General features: G+C 42.4%; 1 protein-coding gene across 1 annotated transcript in view; it reads left to right on the forward strand.

The window, feature by feature from the left end:
- The window catches only part of LOC120018687, a 32,057-nt gene extending 16,432 nt beyond the window's left edge, over positions 1 to 15,625 (forward strand). The window contains exons 19-39 of the mRNA XM_038961888.1: positions 178 to 323; positions 485 to 612; positions 1,413 to 1,560; positions 3,273 to 3,405; positions 3,508 to 3,669; positions 3,964 to 4,090; positions 4,581 to 4,792; positions 6,040 to 6,202; positions 6,681 to 6,763; positions 7,299 to 7,459; positions 7,763 to 7,892; positions 8,203 to 8,354; positions 9,543 to 9,609; positions 10,003 to 10,131; positions 11,962 to 12,285; positions 12,429 to 12,526; positions 12,622 to 12,737; positions 12,816 to 12,895; positions 13,059 to 13,093; positions 13,243 to 13,323; positions 13,469 to 15,625. Of these exons, the coding sequence (XP_038817816.1) occupies positions 178 to 323; positions 485 to 612; positions 1,413 to 1,560; positions 3,273 to 3,405; positions 3,508 to 3,669; positions 3,964 to 4,090; positions 4,581 to 4,792; positions 6,040 to 6,202; positions 6,681 to 6,763; positions 7,299 to 7,459; positions 7,763 to 7,892; positions 8,203 to 8,354; positions 9,543 to 9,609; positions 10,003 to 10,131; positions 11,962 to 12,285; positions 12,429 to 12,526; positions 12,622 to 12,737; positions 12,816 to 12,895; positions 13,059 to 13,093; positions 13,243 to 13,323; positions 13,469 to 13,849 (3,056 nt within the window). The 3' untranslated portion in view covers positions 13,850 to 15,625. The remainder of the gene's footprint in view (positions 1 to 177; positions 324 to 484; positions 613 to 1,412; positions 1,561 to 3,272; positions 3,406 to 3,507; positions 3,670 to 3,963; positions 4,091 to 4,580; positions 4,793 to 6,039; positions 6,203 to 6,680; positions 6,764 to 7,298; positions 7,460 to 7,762; positions 7,893 to 8,202; positions 8,355 to 9,542; positions 9,610 to 10,002; positions 10,132 to 11,961; positions 12,286 to 12,428; positions 12,527 to 12,621; positions 12,738 to 12,815; positions 12,896 to 13,058; positions 13,094 to 13,242; positions 13,324 to 13,468) is intronic.
- Positions 15,626 to 19,400: the final 3,775 nt, after the last annotated feature.

Below are 19,400 nucleotides of genomic sequence, written 5' to 3' on the forward strand. Positions count from 1 at the left end.
CAGTTTGAAAGTGTGCTTCAATGAGGCTGCATTTACCCAGACAGACCAATTCTGATCTTTCTTACCACTAACTGGCCTTTTCACCAACCAATTACCAATAATTGGGCAAAATAACAGACTTGGGCTGTCTGTATAAATGCAGCCTTAGTATCACATCTTGACTTAAATATACCACAGGGGCCCCTTCCTGCACCTGCCTTGGGAAGAACCGTGCTTTCCAGCACTCGGACGGCTCCTGTCTGTGTCGAACCGGCTTTATTTTCTACCACAATCTGGATTTCAAGAGCTCCAGCTCCGACAGTGAACTGGACTGCCAGCCTGAGGTTAGATTCAGCAATCAGTGTAGTCGGATGCATCTGTGTTTGGCTGCTCGGATACAGATGTAACCGTACATGACACGTTGTAAAACTGTTCCTTGTGAGTCCATGTTTGTGTCCTGCTGCACTAATGGAGGCAATAAGAATAGGAATCCTCTCTGGACTAGGTGAACAAGCGCTGCAGTGCGGGACAGGTGCGTCTGGCTGCGTCCAGAGAGTGTGTCTCACCCTCTCACCACTCCTGTAACATCACCTGTGGACCTCAGGGAGGGAGTCTGGATGTGGAAATGGGCATGTGAGTACTCTGTCAACACAACAGTCCATGAAATGTTTGCTATTTAGTAGAGACTTTTATCCAAAGTAACTTACAGTCATGCATGCATACATGTTTATGTATGGGTGGTCCTGGGAATCAAACCCACCATCCTGGCATTGCAAGCACCAAGCTCTACCAACTGAGCTACTGAGGACCACGTGTCTAATTTGTACCATGTCCAATATTTGTATTTTACTGTTTGCTTATTTAAAACTATCTCTGGTCTATTGAATTAACTGTAATATTGTTTAATGTTACAGTTGTCCAGTGTCCTTTTATCAACCGTCCTGTGTGGCTCAGTTGGTAAGAGTGTGTCGCTCACAACTCAAGGTTGTTGGTTCAATCCCCGCAAGGATCACAAATACTTACGATGTACACTACGGTTCAAAAGTTTGGGGTCACTTAGAAATGTCCTTGTTTTTGAAAGAAAAGCACATTTTTTGTACATTAAAATTACATCAAATTGATCAGAAATACATTGTAGATATTGTTAATGTTGTAAATGACTATTGTATCTGGAAAGGGCTGATTTTTTAAAATGGAATATCTACATAGGCGTACAGAGGCCCAATATCAGCAACCATCACTCCTGTTACTAAGTGACCCCAAACTTTAGAACGGTACTGTAAGTCGCTTTGGATAAAAGTGTCTGTTCAGTCGTATTTGTTTATAAGCAGATCTATTTTATATGAATCTATTCCATGATGTATAGTAGCCTATATACTGTAAATCCCTCCTCCTTCCAACTCAGTAGCTTAAAGTCTCTCTTCCCTCATCAGCTGCCACTGTGAGCGCTACGTATCAGCAGAGGAGCTGTGCAACACCTCGTGTCTATCCAGACTGCCCCACATCTCTGCCAGGCTCTCCCCAGATGGACAGCTGCTGCTGGGGATCAAAGAGCCAGATGAAAGCCGAGTGTGGAGCAGAGTGAGCACCACCACCACCAGCCACCACCGCATGCTTGCTGTACAGCCTTATGGCCCGTTCCATCTGGAACGTTCTGAGAAGTCACACACTCTGGGGACCTGACCTCCATCACATGACTGTGCCCAAAATTGCTTCAGTAGCCTCGAAACCATACTGTATGTGCTATAGCCAACTCTGGTGTCGTTATGATGGCATGACATGTATTACACATGGTAATGTTTGAAATCTAGAGTTAGCTTCAGCACGTACAGTATGGACACAGAGATAGCTGTAGTGTGATCAGGGTTGGGGAGTAACGGATTACATGTAATCTGTTACATGTAAGGGATGACAAAAAAAACGGTAACTGTCATCCTTTACATCAACAAACATATTGTAATCAGATTACAGATACTTTAGGAAAACGACATGATTACTTCGAGGATTACTTTTGACACTTCTCTGTTTTCTCAATGACATTCAAATCAGCATTGAAAAAAGGCGCGAGTTTAAGTTTGTCAGAGACCACAATGATGACACACCAAATGTGTTTGATGGATCGCTGGAAAAGAGCAGGAATAGGCTTTTGTGGGCTACAGTCCAAGCTATGTCTTCCAATGGTGCGACTGCTGTCGGCATCCAAAGATTATCCAACTTGAATAAACGCTTGGTGGTAAGGATGACAGCAGTGGTGTAGTCTACGGCGATACGGATATGACTTATTATTGATATCTACATAGCGCATTGATGTGAATCACACTGCTGCTCTCTCATTTAGCTGTTTGCGCCTTACGGACTGTGGTTGTTGTGAATGGCTGTTCACAAATCTAAATGTGTATATCAACCCAATATTGGTTGAATTCAAGACGTTTAAGCTGCCTATCTATCATTGTTTTTGAAACCAATCGATAGCCAGGGAAAAATGTGCTCTCACAATAGCTGTGTAGTGCGGATCCCGGGCTATGGAATAAAAGTGGGGCTTTAATTGCTCAATCTAATTCATGCTGATACAAATATAAATCCATAGGCCTAATGGATACATGCTCAAACTCGCACGCTTTTGATAGACTTAAAGGGGAAATCTGTAGTTGCTACATCCATTGTTGGACTTGTGAATTATATATATATACAGCACCAGTCAAAAGTTTGGACACACCTACTCATTCAAGGGTTTTTCTTGATTTGTACTATTTTCTACGTTGTAGAATAATAGTGAAGACATCAAAACTATGAAATAACACATATGGAATCATGACAGCTTTGCACACACTTGACATTCTCTCAACCAGCTTCATAAGGAATGCATTACTGATTACATTTTTGGACAGGTAACTAGTAACTGTAACTGATTACATTTAGAAAGTAACCTACCCAACCCTGTGTTTCACGACTTGACTCTTAAAGCTGTTGTATCCTTGGGATAGCCTTGTGGTGAAGAAAAATAGTATGGATCAGAGTTGGGGTCAATTCCTTTTCAATTCAGTCAATTCAGGAAGTAGACTGAAATTCCAATTCCTAATGTTTCCTCATAGAAGAGCATTTGGGGAAAATTGGAATGGGAAATTGAATTTCAGTTTACTTCCTAAATTGACATGGAATTGACCCCAATGCTGGTATGGATTAATTTGTATTATTTACACGGGAATATAGTAGACAAATTCAATCATTATTATTATCCATTTACTCCAATTATCATTAGATCCTTAATGACATGTATCATTTCTTTCCTGTAGAAAATGCTGGATGTTTTGGGACCAGACGTCCATGTGAAGAACATTGGAAACATCCACTTTGTTCAATTTGATTCTGAAGGTGTATTTGGTTGGATTCTGATGGACCGAAATGTTATTGAAATGACCCTGACAGGTAATTGGGTTTGATTGAATTACGTCAGTTTCTGTTATATGTATCTCAGCCATTTCTTAAAGCAAAGCTGTATAGTTTCAATAGTTCATTATTTGCCTGCAGCGGAGCCAATCGAATTTATTGACAGGCGATCAAGGAAGAGGAGGGATCTAGAATCCAAGGCAGAACTTCTACACTCCGATGTCCTCCCTCGTATCCCCAACCCCATAGCATGCCTCTCCTCCAATGACATGCTCATCTTCCAGCTTACCATCAACTACAATGGTATGTCATTCTTTCAACCTCTATTTCAAACATTCCCCTGGGCTCTAACTTAAAGGGGTAGTTCACTTGTTTGAAGTTTTTGCTTATTTCTTTAGTAGTCCAATCTGTTTTTTGAGTTTGTTTGCTGGGTATTTAGCGAAGTCCGTAATCTCCTGGCTAGCATTTTTGTAGCATGTAAGAACGCTAGTGGAAACGGATTGTATCATCTTGAGGTAAACTTCATAAAGTTAACTACCCCTTTAACTATTCTGTATTGCGACATTCCTATTTTATTACAATTCATTTTGAAACCAGACCGTCACCTCAGCCACTTCCCAGTGTATCAGAAAGACCATCTCTTCAATAGCAACCCTAGCTGGGACTTTGGGGCCTTCCGGCGGCTAGAGCGACTCATGAAGCAGACTCAGTTCAACTCGACCAGGTATGAAGGTACCTTATGGCCTTTAGTGTTCCGTTAGGTCATATTAGATTCACATTAGCAATGTAAAGCATCTGTTCTCTAATTGTGTCTGTGCCCAAAATGGCACCCTATTCCCTATATAGCCCAAAGTAGTGCACTATATAGGGAATAGATAGGGAATCAGATTTTCTTAGTGACTCTTCTTTTACCATATGTATGCCCACATGTTCCCTGAGACAGGGAACTATGTGAATGGGCTCTGGGAAAAAGTAGTGCACTATATACAATCTTAGGAAAAAAAGTGCTATCTAGAACCTTGAAATGTTCTTTGGCATTCCTCATAGGAGAACCATTTGAAGAACCCATTTTGGTTCCAGGTAGAACCCCTTTGGTTCCATGTAGAACCATTTTGGGTTCAATGTAGAACCCTTTCCACAGAGGGTTCTACCTGGAACCAAAATGGGTTCTTCAATGGCGTGCTTTTCAGATTCGTCTCCTCTTTTCCCATTAGATTTGCACACGTGTTCTCGGAGACGGGGAAGTATGTGTTCCTGGACAACGCCATTCCAGAGTGGAGTCTAGTGGTGGTGGTCAGTGAGAGAGGGACAGAGTGTGACCCCACTGCAGCCGTTTTCCAGCCCATGACCCCCGCCCAACTGGTCAAGCACGGGGTCATCAAACAACACCGGCTCAACCTGCTGCCTGACTGGGGCGCCATCGTAGGTGAGGTACACTCTGCGTGCATTTCAAATGGCACTCTATTCTCTATTTATGGTGCATTTCCTCCATGTTAAACATCTTCACACAAAGCACCTGTTTTGATTATTCAGAGGTTGTAGACATGTCTCTTTGCAAGTCCCAATAATCACCCTGGGTGATGAAAACGCAATTCCCAAAATATCACTAGTGCTTAAAAGCCAAAAGGGCTGGAGTGACATCTATGGAAAACCCCCGTTAGTGCACTGCTTTTGACCAGGGCCCACAGGGCTCTGGTCAAAAGTAGTGCTCTCTATAGGGTATAGGGTGCCATTTGGGATTCAGCCACTGACCGTTCACATCTGAAATTATATGTAATCAATAACAACACATAAAGAGAGACGAGAAATCAAGGCACAGGCCCATAGTAGAGAATCATAGACTGATTCTTTGGTGGGAATCGATTTTTAATGGGCATTATCACCCTCCTGTTTTTCTTTGAATTGATTGGTGAACAATTTGTTTTCCCCTCTGTGTTTAAATTCTGTGTTCCACTTCTCCATGTCACTGATAACCAATTCATAAGCAGTTTGTCATGCAGCAAGAGAGAACTACTGTAGGTACTGCTGAGCAGAAAATAGAGAGGGAGTACAGGCTGCTTTGATTCTGTGAAAAATACAAAAGGTATCAAAAAGATGCTCAATGGTTCAAAGGGTTTGAATAGACTTAAGAACAGGTTAAGTGGAGCCTCATCTCTTAAAACCAGTAAACCTGAACGGCAGTAACAAAAAAGGTACTATAGAGCAGGGTTTCCCAAACTTGGTCCTGGGGCCCCTCTTGGGAGCACGTTTTGGTTTTTGAATCAGCTGTGTAGTGGTGGCACAAAACGTGCACCCGGGGGGGGGGCAAGGACCGAGTTTGGGACACACTTCTATAGAGCACAACTAGTTACCAATCTCTGTGCACTTCTGTCATATGGCATGACACACTATACACTACATATTGTAGCCATGTGTATATGTCAGTTCCTCCACAGGAAAATACAGTTATTTGAATTTGAATTTAGGGTCATTTTGCTTCAAACAAATTTGGGTGCAATCAAGTAGCTTAATTTCTCAGAGATCAAATTATATTTCAACAAAAAAGTGTTGCAGGAATGTTTATAGGATCTTTTTTTTGTAACTACAGAAACCTTTAGAACAACCTGAAATAGTGGGTGTCGTGACTTGCTGAATTGACGTGGAATGGATGACTCATGAATCTCCTCACTCTAGGTGTCCTGAGTCTCCTGCTTGTGCTGATCCTGGTGCTCACCACCACAGCTCTGGTTCTGAAGCCCAGTCGGGCCAAGCTGGTGTGCCAGGGCAAACTGAGGCCTAAGTGGCGGAGCCTGGGAGAGCCCATCCCTCCAGTGGAATACGTCTACAGTGGAGAAAGGTCAGCCAGACGCAACCAAACAATCAATACTGGTTTATTCTATTAGCTTTTATTAGCTTGGCTAATAGCTTTCAGGGAGTGGGCCAACCATTTATCTGATATATGATCTTACCACAGTTATGATTGAGAGTTGGTAGATAGCAGGGAGTGGCTCTACTAACAGCTCTCTGGTCAGAATTCAATCATGGCAGATAATAGGTTCTCTGAATTGTATTTTCAGAGGTGTATTTGGTTTGCACTGCAGCATGTCCCTTACAAATCAGCAGTCCTGTGGCATGACCCATTCAGTTCTGATGGTGAGCACGGCTGAGAAGTCTTCAGGTGCGTCATGCAACAGGACTGTTGTTTTTACAAATCAAGTCAACTCCATCCATCTGACCAGGGACACCTTGCCGTGCAAAGTGAAACTCTGCTCCGAAAACCTCCTTCTGAAAAAACATCTACAATGATTGACTTTTCTCTTTTGTTTGCGTCTCAGCCTGAATGGCCAGGGGGTGCTGGGCTGCAGGGGAGTCGGAGAGGGGGCTGAGGCTGAGGAGCCTGCAGTCTGCCGTGGAGGAGGTGACTAACTCGGATTACTCACTGCATTAATGATGACAGGTTCATAGTCTCAAAACCACCCATGGTACATATACGGTCACGTACAAGGTTATTTACCCCTCTAGATGAATAGTTGACGTTTTTGATTGTACCCAAATATCATAGACACTGAAATACCATGGATAAAGGGGTGGCAGATAGCCTAGTGGTTAGAGCGTCAAATCCCTGAGCTGACGTGGATGTCGATTAAGGCAGCCCCCCCACCCCCCCCGCACCTCTCTGATTCAGAGGTGTTGGGTTAAATGCGGAAGACACGTTTGAGTTGTACAACTGACTAGGTATGCCCCTTTCCTAATGGTTCCAGGAGTATTTTGCTCTGCCATTTCCATTTTGGATCGATTATCCATTTTATACCAAAATCCAACTCAAGGATGACGACAGTGCTAAACCGTGATAATGTACTAGTGAGGCTATTTCCCTCTCGATCAATTAAATGTTCAGTAGTCTTGCGTTGGAATTTCAAGTGATTATTATTATCCACAAATGCTACCCCAAGGATACATGACTGGGAAGTTTGAGCTGGAGGAATTCAACGTGAAAACTCTCTACGACAAGCTGGAGGATCAGAACCTGCATTTGGCGTCCCAGCTGGCCAGGCACCGCAAGGACACCCAAGAGTTCTACCGAAATATCTGTCAACAAACAGATGCGCTAAGGGTATGAAAAATATGGCATAATAGGACAGGAGAAACGTAGCAGACCTGCGTTCAACTACTATTTGAAATCTTTCACATACTTTAGCCTGCCTGAAGGGCCAGGTGGGCAAGGTTAGCACTTTTGGGACTTCTCTATTGGTTCCATTGCAACAGCCATGGTCAAGTGTTTTAAATCATTTCAAGTAGTATTTCAACCCAGGTCTAGAAATAGTCCCCCTAGAATCTGTAAAGTGACAGAACATAAACATACATTAGACCCATCGCTCCTTTGAACGGCGTAACTAGTGGTTTTATGTCGTACTAGGATGTTCTGGAGAACATGGAACCCAAAAAGTTGGGTCTGTTGAAAGAGCTACTGGAACGCGATGCCTTGCAGAATGATCCATACACCAATATGGATGCAGACGGGGATGGGCGTATCCAATCAACAAAAGGTACGACTTAATGATGCCAATCAGTGGCCAATAAGACATGTATTAACTGCTATACTGTAAAAATCATCTGCCTACAGAGGTAACGTCTCAGTGATAACGCAACGTATTGCTTTGCTATACTATGACCAGCATTTGATCCAACACAGATTTAAGACCAGCGCACAGCGATAGACCTTTAAAGGCAATTTCCCTGACGTTTGCAGAAATCACTTTCTACTGTAAACTTTGTGGATGTCGGCTCAAGGCAACTGCAGTGCACACGCCTTTTTTTCTGCGTCGATCTGAATCCCAACCTTTGACCTGTCATCAGAGCCGTCAGTGGTGCTGATGGGAGCTGTAGTCAGAGCTTTGGAGGCAGTCCTGTACAGACTTAGCGGAGAGAGCTGGCAGCAGCATGACATGACCGCAGCACACTGCCACGCAGACACCAGGGAGTGTGAGCTGCACACAGGCTACACACAGGTAAATGGCTATCACTTCCAAAGGTATATATATATATACACTCGGTCGCCAGTTTATTAGGTACACCGCCCAGTTCACGTGGCCATGGCTTCCTATATAAAGTAGGTAAGCAGGCATTCAGACATTCAGTTACTGTTCAATTGATCGTTAGAATGGTCAAAACGAGTGACTTAAGCGACTTTGAGTGTGGTATGATCGTCGGTGCCAGGTGCGCCGCTCCCAGTATCTCAGAAACGGCCCGGCCTCCTGGGCTTTTCACTCACGAGTGTCTAGGGTTTACAGAGAATGGTGCGACAAACAACAAACATTCAGTCATCGTCAGTCCTGTGGGAAAAAATGATGAGAGAGGTCGAAGGAGAATGGCAGGAATCGTGCAAGCTATCAGGCGGGCAACAAACAGGCAAATAACGGTGCAGTACAACAGTGGTGTGCAGAACGGCATCTCTGAAACGCACAACTCGTCGGTCCTTGTCACGGATGGGTTATTGCAGCAGACGACCACACCGGGTTCCACTCCTATCAGCTAAAAACAAGAAGAAGCGGCTCCAGTGGGCACACGATCACCAACACTGGACAATTGAGGAGTGGAAAAACATTGCCTGGCCTGACAAATCCCGGTTCCTGTTGCGTCATCCTGATGGCAGAGTCAGGATTTGGCGTAAGCAGCATGAGTCCATGTCCCCAACCTGCCTGGTGTCAACGGCGGTGGTGTAATGTTGTGGGGAATGTTTTCCTGGCACACGTAAAGTCCCTTGACACCAGTCGAGCAATGTTTCCATGCCCAAATAATTCGGGGTGTTCTGGAGGCAAAGGGGGGTCCGACCCAGTACTAATTGGGTGTACCTAATAAACTGGCCACTGAGTATAGCTAATAATGCTTAGTATCAGACAAGCACCCCATTGTAATGTAATAATAATATATGCCATTTAGTAGACGCTTTTATCCAAAGCGTGGATACGTCTTTAACGTATGGGTGGTTTAGGGAATCGAACCAACTATCCTGTCAATGCAGGCGCTATGCTTGCCAACTGAGCTACAGAGGACCACCACCATTCACTAGCATACCTGTATTTACATCCAAAGGTTGTCAATCTAAAGGAATATGGGATGTGGATATTGTGAATACTAGACCTAGATGATATCTAACTCATCGACTAATAACTAATCATATTATTTTCGGTTTTTAGTTTTCCTCAGCCAACATGACCAAACCTGCATCAGGCCATGAGACAGGACCACCACCTCATGATCTAGGTAGGATATAGACACTGTTCAAATCGTTCCCCTCATGTACACCTGTAGTCTTATTCACCAGCTGTGAGTATATTTCTACACAACTTCTTATATGAATGATTAGAAGAGCCAGGCATATTGCGAGGATATGTTACCTCAGCCCACTGTAAATTCAGTAGATAGTGTTAAGTTATGAAGTGAGGAGACACGGACACCGCAGTCGGGCCACATCTAGGAACAGTGGTTTTGTTTATTCAACCTGAATGACTTTAATGCTTTTCAACACAGTATTTTTTTTTAACTCGGTCAACTTGCGTCGCCCTATGAAGTGGGACATGCAACTACTCCCACACATATAGGACTTTGCAGTGTTGTGCATTAACTTTCAACTTATCTTCTGCTCTTCTGTACTAGTACACCTACAGAGCACAGCCCCCTGTCTGAGTGAGCAGGACCTGTCCAAACTAGTGGCAATGACCCCTCTGTCCAGGACCTTGCAGGAGATACAGGAGTCCCTCCAGAACCTATCTGGTGTAGACAGAGGTTAGGGACAGCTTGAACCTCTCTAATGCTCCATGCTTCTCTTCTCCCGAGAGAAGAGATAATCCTCTGTAACTGTTGATTGAAATGTTGGAGATAACAACTGGGACTCGAGACGGGACTCGAGTCCAAAGCAATATTGACTTGAGTGCCCATCATGGGCTATGGTCAATTGTACTGTCAATCAATGAATGCTGCATGTTACTTTTATTCACAGTATACGGTACAAGTCAAAGGTTTGGACACACCTACTCATTCAAGAGTTTTTCTGTATTTTTTTCTATTTTCTATATTGTAGAACATCAGTGAAGACATCAAAACTATGAAGTAACACGTATAGAATCATGTAGTAACCAAAAAAGTGTTAAACAAATCTAGATTCTTGAAAGTAGCCACCCTTTGCCTTGATGACAGCTTTGCACACTCTTGACATTCTCTCAACCAGCTTCATGAGGTAGTCACCTGGAATGCATTTCAATTAACAGGTGTATGCCTTGTTAAAAGTTAATTTGTGAATGTCTTTGGTCCAATTTGGTCAAATCAGTTGTGTTGTGACAAGGTAGGGTTGGTATACAGAACATAGCCCTATTTAGTAAAAGACCAAGTCCATATTATGACATGAACAGCTCAAATAAACAAAGAGAAACGACAGTCCATCACTTTAAGACATGAAGGTCAGTCAATTTGGAAAACTTAAAGAACTTTGAAAGTTTCTTCAAGTGCAGTTGCAAAAGCCATCAAGCGCTATGATGAAACTGACTCTCATGAGGACCGCCACAGGAAAGGAAGACCCAGAGTTACCTCTGCTGCTGAGGATAAGTTCATTAGTTACCAGCCTTGGAAATTGCAGCCCAAATAAATGCTTCACAGAGTTCAAGTAACAGACACATCTCAACATGAACTGTTCAGAGGAGACTGTGTGAATCAGGCCTTCGTGGTTGAATTGATGCAAAGAAACCACTACTAAAGGACACCAATAAGAAGAAGAGACTTTCTTGGGCCAAGAAACACGAGCAATGGACATTAGAGAGGTGGAAATCTATCCTTTGGTCTGATGAGTCAAAATTGAGATATATGGTTTCAACCGCCATGTCTTTGAGAGACACAGAGTAGGTGAACAGATGATCTCCACATGTGTGGTTCCCACCGTGAAGCATGGAGGAAGAGGTGTGATAGTGTGGGGGTGCTTTGCTGGTGACACTGTCAGTGATTTATTTAGAATTTAAGGCACACTTAACCAGCATGGCTACCACAGCATTCTGCAGCGATACGCCATCCCATCTGGTTTGCGCTTAGTGGGACTATAATTTGTTTTTCACCAGGACAATGACCCAACACACCTCCAGGCTGTGTAAGGGCTATTTGACCAAGAAGGAGAGCGATGGAGTACTGCATCAGATAACCTGGCCTCCAATCACCCGACCTCAACCCAATTGAGATGGTTTGGGATGAGTTGGACCGCAGAGTGAAGGAAAGCAGCCAACAAGTGCTCAGCATATGTGGGAACTCCTTCAAGACTGTTAGAAAAGCATTCCAGGTGAAGCTGGTTGAGAGAATGCCAAGAGTGTGCAAAGCTGTCATCAAGGCAAAGGGTTGCTATTTTGAAGAATCTCAAATATAAAATATATTTTGATTTGTATAACACTTTTTTGGTTACTACATGATTCTATATGTGTTATTTCATATTATTCTACATTGTAGAAAATAGTAAAAATAAAGAAAAACCTTTGAATGAGTAGGTGTGTCCAAACTTTTGACTGGTACTGTATATCTGCTTAGCTGACTAGTACAGTACACTAATGATGTCCTCTGACACTACAGTTTGTATTCCAGCCAGTACTGACAAGACCACAGAGGACCCAGCAGTGCACCTGATTCCCGTTGCCCTGGACAACCTCTCCCCACAGCACTTTGCCATCTTCCTGTTCGGCTGTCATGTTGTGAAACTGCTTTGCAACACCCAAATATTTCCCCCTGTCATGCTGCTTCTGTCCAAAACGGTTCCTGTATCAGCCTACGAGGGCCTGGTGTCACACTGCAGTGGGGACTTTCATTTTGACACCACCAACCAGATTCTGTATCTCTGTGAGGCAAAGCTTGAGAGTGTGGGACAGTTTATTGCCACTCTCCTACAGTCTATGGCCTATATTGCTTCAGGTAAATAGATAATAATGTTGTGAAGCATGGTCACATCTTAAGCGGTATGAATTTTTATGTTACTTCGGATTTTTGTTGTACTATTTTGTTGTTGATGTTCTCCCACAGTAGGTTTATCATGTCAGATGAATGTCCTGTATTAGGTTCCAAGCCTGAACGCTTCATGCAAGTCCTCCATCATGCCATCTCTGCTTTGAGCCTTCAGCTGTTCAACGCCTCTTTCAGATATGATGCAAACAAGGTAAGAAGCCTTGACGTTTCTGGAACCCATTGATTCACAGGTAAATATACTGTACTGTTGACTGCAGCGGGCAGACTTGTGCCTTACTTTTACAGGCGGAGAGGGACACCTCACTGACCTCAGACCAGTCTCCTGGGAAGTTAGTAGAGGACTTTCTCAATGTCCGTGTCCCCACTGAAAGCCAGTTCACAGAGCACCTCTTGTCAGACAGGTTTGTGTTTGCACTTTTGACAATGACCTCATAAAAACATTTACAAAATGTTTACAATCCTTTACCATTTTATTTTAGACTCCAACGATATAAGTATTTCAATGTGGAGCAAATCGTGTGGGATCTTAAGCAATTTCCAGCAGAGGACACTGAAAAGGGTAACCTGTTTTGATAATATTAGGTCTATATCATATGCACGTACTGTGAAAACAGTAATAATGTGTTCTGTATTGAACTATATAGAAATATGTATTACAAAAATATATTTAGGTACGTATTGTGTATTGCAAAGCCCATGTATGTCCTCAATCTAATTTTCAGGACCTTCTCAACAATGTTTAAGAACACCTGTCCAAGTAAGTTTTGCTGACAGTTCCACCATGTTTTCCTGCAGTCAATTTCCACATTGAGCCATTGTACTGTACATTTTGTTTATAACTTACTTCACAATCCCCTCGGGAGGATTATTGAGTTGATGGTTGCTTGACCCTTCTCTCTGTCGAAGGCTCACTGTTTGGAGAAGGAGATGGACCATCTGAATGAGGTTTTCCTGCAGCTCAGCGTTCAACTCCAGAAGAGGACCCAGGTGAAGACGTGGCTGAAGCAGAGACAGCAAAGCTTTGACCAAACCTCAAATGTTTCTGGTTTGCATCATAAGCCTTTATTTAATTGAACATTTGAAATTCTGATGCTGTGGTGACTCTCTCGTTCTCTCCCTCCGTCCCTTCCAGGGTGCAACACCCGAGAAGGCCCTGAGTCGTAATGGAACAATGATGTTAGAGCTGAAGAGACAGTATGTATCCCAGAGGCTCGACGAGCTGCAAATCATATTAAATGGGATGAGCCGGCGCCAGCTAGACGGCCAGAGTCCAGAGGAAGAGGAGCAGACCCGAGATCACCCACAACCAGAGCCAGACAACTATAGATCAGACGGTCAGGAGGAACAAGTTCATTCTCCAGTCCAGGTGGACCTAGACAGCAGGGTACCAAAGAACCATAAACTAGAAAATAACCAGAGCCCGTACAATCAGGAAGTAGAAAGCCAGGGACCAAGCAGTCAGATGACAAATATGGGTAAAACAGGCTTCAGAGAACTAGATGTATGGGAATAAGTCAGTTAAAAGCATGTGACAATGGGATACTGGTTGTGTGGTTTTGGTGTGATTTGTCTCGTGATTTTGTAGATTACATGTACAGTTTAGTGTGAATAATAGATGTATAATAGGTTCGTCACATCTGATTTAATCAAACTGATCATTTTCATTGGAGTGATATTTATTAAAGATATGAATTGTGCTTTTACCACAATGTCACCAGGTAGAGATACTTTCCAGGTCCATCCCCCTCCATGTCTTTCAGGCTTCAGCCACCGCTGTCAAATCAAAACATCGCCGTCTCATTGGGTGACCAGTCCGCTCTGGCGCCTGCTTCTCTTTGTTTCAAACCCAAACATCTTTGTACGAAGTGACCCAGATCCTTTCAGGAGTATTTATGAATATTTTATTACACAATATTCTTTCGTCCGTTTATGGTCCTTTCCGTCTCTCTCTCCGAGCAGCGGTAAATGTATCAGCATCACTCCAACCCCTGGACCCGTTCCAAGCTGAGTAATCAAGACAATATAAGTGCTGCATGATAGTTCATCCACAGGGCACTCTGCTAATAGAAAAGGAGTATTCCTACAGGGGGGTGGGCTTAGACTGTGAGCAGATTGAGGAGGTCAGCTGGACCAATCTTCAAAGGCTGTTAGTATCAGTTCCCACGACTTGGTGACAAGTCCCGGGTTAAAGTGGGGTGATTCCCCATAGACGGTTCCATTGCCTGACAGCCCCTATCGTGGAGATTAGAAACAATGTCTCACTGAATATCATATCTCACACCACCCACTATCTGACTACTTGTCATACCTCTCTCAGCTGGCACTGGCACTGTACTCTTAGAAAAAGGGTTGCCAAAGGGTTCTTTGTGGAGGGGTAAGCCGAAGAAGCCTTTATGGTTGTAGTTAGCACCTTTTCTTCTGAGAGTGTAAACCAGCATACGTCTTTCTCGTGTAAGGATTTGCAATGTGTCAGTATTATTTCTGCTCTAGTTGCTTAAACAACGACTACAATATGTTATTTATAGAAAGGAAAGCCCTGTGTATGTTTTTGTCCTCAGGTTGGCATGATGTTACCTTTTGCCAGCTGCTAGTGGAGCCCACAACTGTTCCTGTCCCATCACTGTCTGTCGATAACAAATGGATAGCTGCAATACAGAGTGCATGATACAAACACAAAATACTTGTTACAAATGTTATTTGAACTTGTTTGGTCATTAGTGTTTTGTTTGGAGCAGCACACATTTTTGGAGGAAATGCATTTGATATGGAAGATTTTATCAGGATCCCATGGATACAGACTCACTAAGTGTTGCTATCTGATTTATTTGGGGGGCGGGGGATACTGCTGTGTTACATACAATTAAAGAGTTATATTTGTTGCAGTTATAAAATCTCATATTGTGGTACATCAATATCAGTAATGCCACCCAAAAAATGCTCCATAACATAGATCAAACCCCTTCAAAATCTAGCCTCGTCTTCAAATAGGATTGTGTAACCCCCATATGCATGTTTGTATTGAACATCTGTACTACACTACTGGGGATAAATATATTGTCTACTTTTCATTAATTCAGCACTGAGTTTCATTAATTAAAACGTTTCTATAGTTTCTGGACAGATTTCACGGTTAAGTTCCAACATTTTCCATCAGTGTCCACATGCTGTAATCATGTTGTAATCTTGAAATCCCTCCAAATCCCTGGGAATCTGTTGCCCCGGACGCTATGAGGTAGTAAACACAGGCCAATAGTTTAACAAATGTAAACGTTTGAACAAAGCGTTTTAATGTTTGACTAAATGTTTGACTAAATCTTTCAAATTTTTACATTTGAGGCAAAACATTTGTATTTTTAAACATTTGAAACAGATTTTTTTTTTTTAAGTGTTTCTTATTGGACAATTTCCTACAGTACAGTACTTTCCTACCTCACTCTGTTTCAAAAAACATTTTCTCCTTACCCAACACCACTCGCTAGTTTTCCATTTCCGGTCATCCCAATTCAGGTTCACAATCTCATATTTCTGCTGAGCCTCAGTGTCATTTTACCGGTGCATCCATTTACCGGTTGGGTGTCTATGTCTAATCAGTCTACTTTACTGTAAATAGGCCACCAGTGATTTGCTTGGAGTGCATTACCACCACCCTCAAAGCTTAGTGGTGTGTGTACCTTCATTAGGAAATGGATTACTTGACTTTCCCCCTACACAGTACCCACTGGGCACAGACGTCAGTTCACTGTCTATTCCACGTTAGTTTAATGTAATGTCATTGAAATGACGTGGAATCAACATTGATTCAACCAGTTTGTGCACAGTGGGTAGGAACACATCTATTTGTTTTGTTCTTGGAGATGAGCATGATAAACAAACCAGTTTGGTTTCTCTTTCTCAGAGCTGAGATCCTCCTGTGTTAGTCTACGGGTTTTTCCTTTTCTCTGCCTTGTTCCCATCATCCGGTCCTTCTGCATCACCGTTACCATGGTTCCCTTATCTGTGGGATGTGGCGGTGGCAGCCACCAGGCCTGCCGTATTTAGTCTGTGTCTGAGACTCACCCAGCTTGCTGGCAACATCACTTCTGTTCCACTGCCATTTATGTGTTTTCATTATAAATAATATGCTGTGGAATTAGTCACTCAAATTATGATTGCTGCCTACTTGCTTGATGGCATGTATATAATGATTTGGGTTAATCAGCCATGCGCTCCAATATATATACATAGAAAAAATGTGTCACATACAACATCCATATATATAGAATGACAACATACATACATTTGCAATCCATGGTAGGAAGCCTATACTTTGAGGTAAGCCTTTCTTATTCCTCCATACACATACTGTACATTGGCCACTAGATTTAAACACAGTGATCTCCTTGTTAGATTACACTGAATCTTCAAATCTGAGCACCACATATACACTGTATCTGCTTTATGAAGCTGAATGGAGCTTTACGAGGCCTTCACTGGATAAACCTTTTGATTATTTTCAGATTAGGAACATTGAAGAACATTCAAGAGTTTAAGAGGTTGAAGTACCACAGAGAAATACAAGTAAGAATATTTTGGAATGCGTATCAGTGTCACAATATCTTTGCTTTAGATGCTGGTTTAGAATGTACTGTATTTCTGCAATGTATGGAACACACACAGGACCATCCATTACAGTACAAATCTGATTGATCATATTCCATATGTCAATGCCTCACAATTCATTAAACAGCGTAGTCTTTCCTGAATAAATGTACTACGAAAGCTAACATAATTCATACTCAATGTGACTCATAATGGGTATATTTGATATCATGCCAATCCTTGATCAGTACTTTAAGGCTGCGTCTCAAAAGGTACGCTATTGCCTATATAGGGTGACATTTGAGATGCAGCCCAGGTTTCTTTCGCACTGGTGAGTGGTTGATGGGGTGACTGCTCTCAGAGGTCATATCAGAGAGAAGCAGTGAAACACAATGGAGTAAAATGGCATCGAACACTTTATGGCTTTGTGTCAAATGCAGATGATGTTTTATGTAGATGAAAGATCATTGCATCATCCTGCTATAAGCACCAAATATTAGAGAGAGTCCTGGGGATAAAGATTTAGTCAAACATTTAGTCAAACATTTAAAACGCTTTGTTCATTTGAAGGTTGCATTAGAAGCTCTGTAGGCTTATGGCTTTCCTTGGTGTGCTCAGAATGACATGTTTTTCAATGCCTTGCACATGCCCCAGTTTAATGCCCTACACATACCCTCAACACATACTGTACACAACGAGGTCAGAGTATGCAGTGCATTCGGAAAGTATTCAGACTCCATGACTTTTTCCACATTTTGCTACATGACAGCCTTACTCTAAAATGGATAAAATCGTTTTTTTCCCCCTCATCAATCTACACACAATACCCAACCCTGAGGGGTTGAAGAAACAAATGTGCTTCACTGATCTGTATTAAATGAGTGGCTATGAGTAAGCGGTCTCCTTGCAGATGCTAAACAACCTTATATAACATTTGTGTGGTTGTGGTGGTACATGGGATGTCTGTTGTCAATGACCCCGTCCATTTTTGTTCATAAATGTCTTACATTCTTTGTAAGAGAGGACCTTCTTTGTAAGAGAGGATCTCATATCATCGACGTTGAATCTCTCTTTATAGAAATTCCATAATGTTAAAGTCATCATTTGATGTGTTTATAAGCCACACGATACTGACATTGGTAGTTTTAATGATGTCATTGCATCAAGCTTGGATTTGATTCAAAATTCAGATAAAATGTATTTTCTGTTGGGTGACTACAACATGAATTTATTTAAACGTGAGAACCACTTACTGACATCTGACTTTTTGAATACTTCATACTCAAGCTATCTACTGTATATCCCCTCGTCTACAAGCCCACAAAAGTGACCAGTTCATCAATCATCCTTATTGATCATATTTTCACTGATTCATTATACTGGCATTTATGAACACTCAAATATTCCACTTTTCTTTGTCAGCTGGAAAAGAACAGGTGGGAATTGAAAGTAGCATTAAATGTAGAATATTTAACAACAGTAATACCGAGCGCAAATATTTATAACCATGCCGATGTGAAGTCTGCTTACCAGACTTTTCTCACATCCTTAAATTCTGTATTTCACCACTGTGTTCCCTTGTTAAGAGCTCTTAAGAGAGCAGAAAATGGTTATGGAAACAGCTGGTCTCTTAAAAATCCTCAGAACATTTTTTTTCTCTCAAAAATCACTCCCCCCTTGAATTCTGCCAATTACAAATATACTGAACAAAAATATAAACGCAACATGTAAAGTGTTGGTCCCAAGTTTAATGAGCTGAAATAAAACCTCACAGGAATGTTCATACGCACAAAAAGCAAAACATCCCTGTTAATGAGCATATCTCCTTTGCTAAGATAATCCATACATCTGACAGGTGTGGCATGTCAAGAAGCTTATTAAACAGGATGATCATTACACAGGTACACCTTGTCCTGGGGACAACAAAAGGCCACTCTAAAATGTGCAGTTTTGTTACACAACACAATGCCACAGATGTCTCAAGTTTTGAGGGAGCGTGCAATTGGCATGCTGACTGCAGGAATGTCCACCAGAGCTGTTGCCAGATAATTGAATGTAAATGTTTCTACCATAAGCCGCCTCCAATGCTGTTTTAGATAATTTGGCAGTACGTCCAAGCGGTCTCATAACCGCAGACCAGGTGTAACCATGCAAGCCCAGGACCTCCACATCCGGCTTCTTCACCTGCGGGATCGTCTAAGACCAGCCACACGGACAGCTGATGAAACGGAGGAGTATTTCTGTCTGTCATAAAGCCCTTTTTAGGGAAAAACTCATTCTGATTGGCTGTGCCTGGCTCCCCAGTGGGTGGGCCTGGCTCCCAAGTGGTAAAGCCTATGCCCTCCCTAGCCCACCCAATGCGCAACCCCTGCCCAGTCATGTGAAATCCATAGATTAGGGCCTAATGAATTGATTTCAACTGACTGATTTATTTTTATTAACTGTAACTCAGTTAATTAAATCGTTGAAATTGGTGCATGTTGCTT

The sequence above is a fragment of the Salvelinus namaycush genome, chromosome 23 (assembly GCF_016432855.1).
Source record: "Salvelinus namaycush isolate Seneca chromosome 23, SaNama_1.0, whole genome shotgun sequence".
Lineage (NCBI taxonomy): Eukaryota > Metazoa > Chordata > Actinopteri > Salmoniformes > Salmonidae > Salvelinus > Salvelinus namaycush.